The sequence below is a fragment of the Salvelinus fontinalis genome, chromosome 3, assembly GCF_029448725.1.
Source record: "Salvelinus fontinalis isolate EN_2023a chromosome 3, ASM2944872v1, whole genome shotgun sequence".
NCBI classification, from domain to species: domain Eukaryota; kingdom Metazoa; phylum Chordata; class Actinopteri; order Salmoniformes; family Salmonidae; genus Salvelinus; species Salvelinus fontinalis.
The window spans coordinates 36,516,534-36,525,370 of NC_074667.1; the positions used below are offsets into that span (position 1 = coordinate 36,516,534).

Below are 8,837 nucleotides of genomic sequence, written 5' to 3' on the forward strand. Positions count from 1 at the left end.
ATAGATGGTATAAAATACAGTATATGAGATTAGTAATGCAAGACATATAAACATTACTAAAGTGACATTATTAAAGTGACTAGTGATCCATTTATTAAAGTGGCCAATGATTTCAAGTCTGTATGTAGGCAGCAGCCTCTCTGTGCTAGTGATGGCTATTTAACAGTCTGATGTCCTTGAGATAAAAGCTGTTTTTCAGTCTCTCGGTCCCAGCTTTGATGCACCTGTACTGACCTCGCCTTTTGGATGGTAGCGGGGTGAACAGGCAGTGGCTCGGGTGGTTGTTGTCCGTGATGATCTTTTTGGCCTTCCTGTGACATCGGGTGCTGTAGGTGTCCTGGAGAGCAGGTAGCTTGCCCCCCGGTGATGCGTTGTGCAGACCGCACCACCCTCTGGAGAGCCCTGCGGTTGTGGGTGGTGCAGTTGCCGTACCAGGCGGTGATACAGCACAAACAGGATTCTCTCAATTGTGAAGTTTTTGAGGGTTTTAGGTGACAAGCCAAATTTCTTCAGCCTCCTGAGGTTGAAGAGGCGCTGTTGCGCCTTCTTCATCACACTGTCTGTGTGGGTGGACTGTTTCAGTTTGTCCGTGATGTGTACGCCAAGGAACTTAAAACTTTCCACCTTCTCCACTGCTTTCCCATCGATGTGGATAGAGGGGTGCTCCCTCTGCTGTTTTCTGAAGTCCACGTTCATCTCCTTTGTTTTGGTGACATTGAGTGAGAAGTCCAAGATAGTCACCACCTTTCAGTGTGTTGCATTCTTGGGATAAAAATTGACCAAATTGCATCAACTGCAAGTTTCTGCAGTTGCTCTTCAACAACTTCATCCTGCAGCCATCATCTGCGTTGTGGGAGGCTCTATTGTCAACCAATCATTAGTTTTTTTTTGTTTGACCGTCACGAACGTGACCAAAGATGTGACCAATTACTTCAATTCATGTGTAGCCTACAGTGAATAAATAAATGTGATTGAGGCTCTCTCACTAATTGATTGTATAATGTTCACATGTATGATTTCAGTTTGTGAGTGTGGGATATGGGTGTTTCTCAACACTATAAAGAACACTTTTTATAAACAATGGCAACACTGCCAAGTTGATCTGAGCCTTGCTGTTGGAAATCCACATTAGTGTCTGACTTTCGGCTCTAGCAGATGCACCTGAGACTTGCAGCGCATTGAGTGTCTCAATTAAAACAAAGTTCTATTTTAGCATTTGGTATCACAGAAATGAGCAGTGCGGATGAAATGATTGAATAACATATGTGTACATTTATTTTTTCATCGCTAGCACATGCAATGTGGTTGGTGCAGTCAAGGTGATAGTTCGATTCCATGTAATAAACAATTTATTTTGCTCCTACAACTCTGGTCTCTTCTGCCTTATAGGACACATTTGGTATTGTATTTTTTATTTGACCTTTAAAGTAGTCTATGGGCTAGGAGTAGTAACCTTGATCTGTGGTTCAGATTTGCTTAAATAGCCACTGATAAATTCATCTAAATTTTTCTTTATTGCATTACCAATTGGGCATGGCCAATTCAACTAAATGACTTGGTTTGATTATACCCTAACAGCCTTTTCACACTACAGTATCTTGCTGACCTGTAGCCTACAGTACAGTGCTGGTTCAGATATTTTCTTTCAGCAAGGTTCCAGCAACTGTTGTGGATGTGCAACCAGGCCAGCGCAGTACAGCTCCACTCAGATTGGCTCGACTCAGTAGCCTAGTAATAAAAGGGTGGTGATTTAGCCACAAATGTGTAACATGCCAATGTTACCCCATTCACTCCCAATAGAGTAGCAGTAGATTCACCTTGCTATGGCATGACTACATCGCCCCCTTGTGTCCATGTGTTTTTACCAGGTATGCCATCTGTATTGAAGCAAATTACATTGTAATACAAATGAACACACACATATAAAAGAGAAGTTTCTTTATAAAATCAAATTATTTGAAACAACAACAACATCCAGACGTACAGAAGAGACAACTGCCTCAATGACAATAAAATAAAATAGTAACAACAACGACAGGCTACACAAAGCGTTGTTTTGAGAAAGGGACGACAGGCTACACAAAGCGTTGTTTTGAGAAAGGGACGACAGGCTACACAAAGCGTTGTTTTGAGAAAGGGACGACAGGCTACACAAAGCGTTGTTTTGAGAAAGGGACGACAGGCTACACAAAGCGTTGTTTTGAGAAAGGGACGACAGGCTACACAAAGCGTTGTTTTGAGAAAGGGACGACAGGCTACACAAGCGTTGTTTTGAGAAAGGGACAGCAGGTATAAAAACAACAGAAAAACAAACTACCAGTACATTTTATCTCAAAAGAGCATACAAACAAAAATGGGGATTTCATGTTTTGACACAAACAGAAATACAAATCTTAGGCTGATTTTGAAATCCCTGAATTTAATTACAATTTTGTATCCTTTGTTTTTTACAAATTCAATTGAAATTTAAAGTTATGGTTATTAAAAGTAACACCAACAAATAAGAACAAAATGCAAATTAAAATAAGTATAGTACATTCTGAAAAGCAATTACTTATCTCATAAAATACCCAACAATCCTTAAGCATGAAAAAGGAAGCGCTTATTATCAATAATAAAAGCTGTGAAGAGCCACAAATATTCAAACTCAAAAAATAGCACACATATTTCAAATGAATGACCTAATTGAGATTCTTCATGAATGATAACACTGGTGTAATTGTTTTTTCTTTGGCCAATCTATTTTCAGTTACCATCAAACAATCACTACTAAATGTCAGCTGTCTTTGAAAAGCTTTTGCCCAAAATATATGCCCCATTTTCTTCAAATAGGCCTAGGAAAATACAGGTTCCCACATCTAGATTTCTTTCTACATTGGTTGCTTGCTAAGTGCTTGCTAAATGCACAAGAACCATGGCTTTTTTCTACATCTGCTTAGCTTCAAACAAAACATTGACTACTGTATATAAAAAGGAAACAATAAACAAACACTTAAATAAATTTCCTTTATTCATTACTGCTATTCCAAGAAGCTCCTCAGGAGTCCAATGAACCTGATTGAAAATCTCATTTAGAGGTATGACGATGGTATCAAATATATTGCTAATGTGACTAATATTGTGAGACAGAGGCTGAGAGTCCTCTGCAGCATTATGAGACCACACACACACACAGAACACAGTTAATATGGCTTTTGTTTTGAACGAGTGCTGTCAGATATACCACTACAGTAGCTACAGTTTGTGAACTGCGCTGCAGTAAGGGTTGAGGTTTATGCATCAGGGTGTGACTGACTGTATAGGAAAATTCTCCCTCTACTCCATGAGGGCTGAGTACTGAGTAAGAGGTAGGCTTGTGCAGTGGCTGCTGACATGAAGGTGTAAATCACTCTTTCAGAATAACTAATGGCCTCAATGCACACTGGGGATTAACTCCAAATCCATTCCATACACTGGAAATCTTACTCAGCCTAAGGTCCATGTTAATGCTTTACAACCACAGATTTTAATAAATCCACACACTGCTGTGTCTGTTTGTCATAGTAAGAGGCCAACGGCAAGGTGCCAACGGTATGCAATCTGAATATACTGTAGATGTGGGGTTTTGAGTTATTATGAGCATTAATATGCCGCTCCTTTATCAAAGTAATATCTTGTACAGTAATGCTTGGGACAGGAAGATACATGTATAGAGGAACTGGGTGGAATATCTCAATTGTGGACTTTAAGAGAATGAAATGTAGTCATTCTAAATTGACTAACTTATCTAAATCTCAAATTCGTCAGAAACATTTCTTATTACACATGTAAAGTACAGTATATCAAAAGTGAAATGACATCAAAAGAATGTCAAAATCCCAGCGTTGCATAGATCAGGGCTCTCCAACACTCTTCCTGGTTTCGCTCCAAACCTAATCTAGCACACCTGATTCTAATAATTAGCTAGTTGATTTGCTGAATCAGGATTGTTACAACTGGAGATGGAGGGAAAACCTACAGGAGGGTAGCGCTCCAGAAACAGGGCTGGAGAGCCCTGGCATAGATTCACTTTACAAATGAAGAATTCTCTATCTGACTGGAGTAGGAAAATCAACCATATGGTTCTGTGCATGTTCTTGGACAGAACTATGGACCAAAACTCCTAGAACCCAGTTTATGTATGTAGACAGTTTCCAAAAGACTATCTCATCTGCTCTATGGTAAAGCAAGCACAAAACACAAAATGTACATTATACAAGTAATGTGAGACACACTCTCATGCTCACCCTCACCCTCACACACTCATTCACACACACATCTACATACCCCACACACAGTCAGTTCCTGATTCAGGCAGCTCATACAAGGCTATCTCCCTCATGGGTTTGCATATAATTCCAATATTGCTTATTCATCGCTCTAGGAGGGTGAAATTTCATGGACATCGATATGTGTAACTATGACCTACACATTTGAGTTATTCTATTGAATTAATGGAATGGACCTAAGACTGAACTGGTCCGGTGAGTGTTACTTAGTGATCCAGTAATCCAGTCCATGTATCCTTTATCATATCGCTGCTCATTATGGCTTACTTTCAATGTGTATCTACTATTATCAACACACCACCTGAGCCTTGGCTTGGGAATGGGAGTAGACACCTACTTTCATTTTCACAGATACTCAGCTATGTGCTGGATTCTGCCCACCCAGATATCAGATCACCCCCCTGGTAGACCACCAGGCATTCCACTGAGAACAAAAGGAAATGACAACGAAACGAGAGTCCTCTTTCACATTCAGATCCCGCTTGAATGGCGTGTAGATGAAGAGAACAGGGAGTGTGACGGACCATCGGTGCTACCCCACACTCCCTTGTTGTTATTTTCTTCAACATGCTAGAGTCTAGAGTCACCTTGAGTCAAAGCATTGGCATTAAAAAGCAGAACATTGACTCTGCACACATGGATGTTTAATGAGTGTGTTTGTGTGTTTATGAACTATAGCTTGTAAAATCCTGGTTGTTTTTGTTTGTCTCACCCTACAGAGATCTATAGTAAGCTCTGTCCCAATGAGTGAAGTCACAAGCACAGACAATGTAAAGATCAGAAGAGAGTTGCCAGTTTGCGAGATGGGTTGCCAGATTGAGAATCTATCGCTAGTTTGAGATGGCTCATCAAACATGAGCATGACTGAAGCACAAACATTCAAAAAAAACGATCAAATAGAAAAATGCATAGTAATACACATGAATATACAATATGGTGAAATATGAATGCATATGTTTTCTTTTGGAAAATCATACAATAGAAGGTCAAAGGTCAAATGTCACTGGAAATTATTTTCAAAGGCATGTGTGGCAATGGTTTCCACATTAAGAGTTTGGTTGTTGCAGATGTCGTTTCGTCATTGCTCTTGCACTTATCCTAGCCCTTAAGGAAAGTGGGGGAGTATATTTCCTAAAGACCCCCGCTTGAAGCTGCTGCCACTCCGCTTTGCATTTCCTTGTGTTTCTGTTTGTTTGGAGACAGCGTTGTAAAGTAACATAATGGTCAGTCTTATGGTTGGCACAGTGATCTCTCGTGACCCTTGTCCCAACTCAGTGACACTTAGTGCTTGTTTTTCTCTCTCTTCTCTTATTTCCCGGACTACATGTTCCACGTGTTCCTATAGAAAGGGCCCGTTTCACCATGGAGTGTCAGAGTCGGTGCAATACATATACAGCCTTTACTTCTCTGTTTATCTCGAGCAAAGAGGGAATTATTATGGGTATACAGTATGTATGTGTATGTGTGTATATTTGTAAATGTATGGGGGGGGGGGGGGTAGTGTAACAACAGAGGTGAATGCTATGTCTTGGCAAAGACCCTTGTTACAGGATGGGCTGTTCATGTAGGGAGATGACTTGGTGTGCTAGGACAGGGAGTGTTGGTCTGTCTGAGGGTGGTGGAGCAGGAGGTGATGTGTATGGGTCAGAGTGCATCACTATGTCTCTCACTGGGCTCTCCCAGGCGCCCCTTTCTGGGACCCCCCTGCTGCCACTGCAGCCTCCCCCCAAGGCTCCCCATCGCTGTCCGCCCCTCTCTCCCTATCCTCATCCCCCCATTCATCCTCCTCATCTTCCTCCTCCAGGCTCTTCTCCTCCTCTCTCTCTTTCTTGATGGCCTGGATGGCGGGGGGGGCGGCGGCAGAGGCGCTGTCCCCAGAGTCGCTGCTGTCCTCAAAGGCTTCAGGGTTCTCCAGCATCTCCCTGATCAGAGGAGGCATGGGGCCTGGGATCTCCATCTTCAGAGTGATGGCCCTCTCTGCACCTACAGTACACAGAGAGAGAGAGAGAGAGAGAGACAGAGACATGCATAAACATGAGTTTACATTCACATTTACATTTGAGCCATTTAGCAGACTCCTCCAGAGCAACTTACAATCAGTTAGTTATTAATTGTTAATTATTTGTGGCTCTATGTCTCTATCAATACTGATTGAAAGGCGGAGTCTGAGGATCTACTGTACATGCATATTGATCTATGTGTCAGGATGCTATAGCCTATGTTATGAATAGAGATCTAGGCTGTGCAGATCCTTATCTGTACTGACCCTTGGTGCTGATGCCCCTGAGGTCAGTGACCTTCATCAGCATACGGGGGAACAAATGGGGCTTGTTGGGGCGTCTGCGGCGGGCGTAGATCTTTAGGGCCTCCAGGAGGGGCTCCTGCAGCTTGTCTACCTTCTGGGGCTCCTCCAAGTCCATACGGTCTGAGGGAGAGAGCCAACACACAGGGTCAGGAAGGGGTGTGGGCAATGATAGAGGGTGAGAAAGAGTAAGCAGCCAATGACATAGGGTCAGGGGGGAAAAAGACGTGAACAAAAAGAGAAGAGGAGAGAGTGCTTAGTATATTGAGACAAACACACATGCGCGCACACACACACACACACACACACACACACACACACACACACACACACACACACACACACACACACACACACACACACACACACACACACACACACACACACACACACACACACACACACACACACACACAGTCACACACACAGTCACACAAACACACACATGAACACTAACAATAACAGCCAATGCTGCAGTACCTCCACAGATGAGGCAGATGGCGCTGAGGAGGCCAGTCTCTGTGTCGTCCATCTCCAGAGGCAACAGCTGGCCAGCAAAGGCAAACACCAGTTCTGTGAGCGGGCCGAAGCCTGCGTTGTGCATCTGGGTCCGGTTCAGAGTCAGCCCGTCAGAGAAGGTCATTGTGTCCTGCTCCGGAGTGTAGCGAGTGCAGATCCTCAGCATCTGAGAGGGAGGAGAGGAGAAGATAGAGAGGTTAGGGGAATAACGACAACAAGGATGATGAAAAGGGAGGACGAAGAAGAGGAGGGAAAAGTGTAAAGTGTAGGGAGTGACAGAGGATGGAGGACAGTGACATGTGGATTGTGCAATGTGTGTGTATAGTGTGTTGAGTGTAAGCGAAGTATGGATAGAGCATTGTAAGGGAGAGAGGAGTGGATAGATTGTAGTGAGGGAGAGAAGGGTGAAGGTGGAGGGAGAGATGAGTGAAGGTGGAGGGAGACATGAGTGTGCACTGTAAAGAGTAGTGAGGGAGAGAGGAGTACAGACAGAGCGGAGGTGGGGGGAGATAGGTGTTTAGGTACCAGTATGTCCAGACAGGCTGATTTGAGGAGTGTGATCTGGTCAGCGATGGTGAGGGTGGTGAAGCCTGGCAGGCGCTTGGCAAACTCCACTATTTTGATGATGCACTTGGTGGAAAGTTCACTGAACTTATCCCACAGCCCCAAATCCAACTGTACACGGTGGTCTGCACTGGAGTTCTGGAACACAGGAGAGACACAGAGAGAGAGAGGGCTGAGATTCGTGTGTGCGTGTGTGTGCGTGTGCGTGTGTGTCTGTATTTGACTCACTGTAGTGTATTTGCCCAGCTGGACGAGTGAGGGGAAGGTGTCTTTGTGGGCCTTGCTGACTTTGTTGACCAGCTCCTCCAGTTCCCCACTGAGCTCATAGCTCTCCGGTAACACCACCTCCTCCTTCACATCCTTCTTCTTCTTGTTCCTGTCATTACGCACCGCTGCATAGGGGACAAGGCAGCAGGTAGCCTGGCGGTTAGAGAGTTGGGCCAGTAACCGAAAGGTCGCTAGTTCGAATCCATGAGCCGACAAGGTGTAAAAACTGCCGATGTGCACTTGAACATGGCACTTAACTCTATTGCTTCAGAGTTGCCGTTGGTAATGGCTGGCCGTGACCCTACTCTTTGAGACAACAGTGAAAGGGAAAGTGATAGATTGGTGGTAGTTGTTGTCATCTAATAGAGCAACACATCCCTCATGCTTCCCTCCTTCCTTCCTCTCAGGATGTCCACTTATAGAGCGGCCATATTGTGATTTCAGTGCTACCCCAGTACAGACATGGACTGTGGACATGGACTGAGATCCCTTTCCAAAACACTCTTTGCCACACAATCACTCTCACACGCTCTCTGTATTCCAACCATCTCTGATCCCCTCACACCTTTACACTTGAGCACAGCATACCCAGAAGGTATGGGCAAAACTGGTTGTAATGCAATCTTTCTGAGGCCCTGGCACTCACCTTCTTTGGACATGCCGACCTCAAAGCACTTCTGCAGCCGGCAGTACTGACAGCGGTTACGGGTCACCTTGTTGATCTGACAGTTCTTGTCTCGGTGGCAGGTATACACCATGTTCTTCTGAATACTGCGCCGGAAGAATCCCTGAAAGAGAGAGAGAGAAAGAGAGACCGAGAGATACAGAGAAAGTATGAGGAACCGAGAGACCAAGAGAGAGTAAAAGAGAGAGAAATC

General features: G+C 44.0%; 1 protein-coding gene across 2 annotated transcripts in view; it reads right to left on the minus strand.

The window, feature by feature from the left end:
- Positions 1 to 1,923: 1,923 nt before the first annotated feature.
- The window catches only part of LOC129846598 (retinoic acid receptor gamma-A-like), a 70,332-nt gene continuing 63,418 nt past the window's right edge, over positions 1,924 to 8,837 (minus strand). For both annotated transcript variants that reach the window (XM_055914546.1, XM_055914555.1), the window contains 6 exons: positions 8,606 to 8,747; positions 7,921 to 8,084; positions 7,654 to 7,830; positions 7,090 to 7,294; positions 6,574 to 6,732; positions 1,924 to 6,290 (listed from right to left, as the gene is read on the minus strand). In XM_055914546.1, coding sequence (XP_055770521.1) covers positions 5,974 to 6,290; positions 6,574 to 6,732; positions 7,090 to 7,294; positions 7,654 to 7,830; positions 7,921 to 8,084; positions 8,606 to 8,747 — 1,164 coding nt within the window. In that variant the 3' untranslated portion in view covers positions 1,924 to 5,973. The remainder of the gene's footprint in view (positions 6,291 to 6,573; positions 6,733 to 7,089; positions 7,295 to 7,653; positions 7,831 to 7,920; positions 8,085 to 8,605; positions 8,748 to 8,837) is intronic.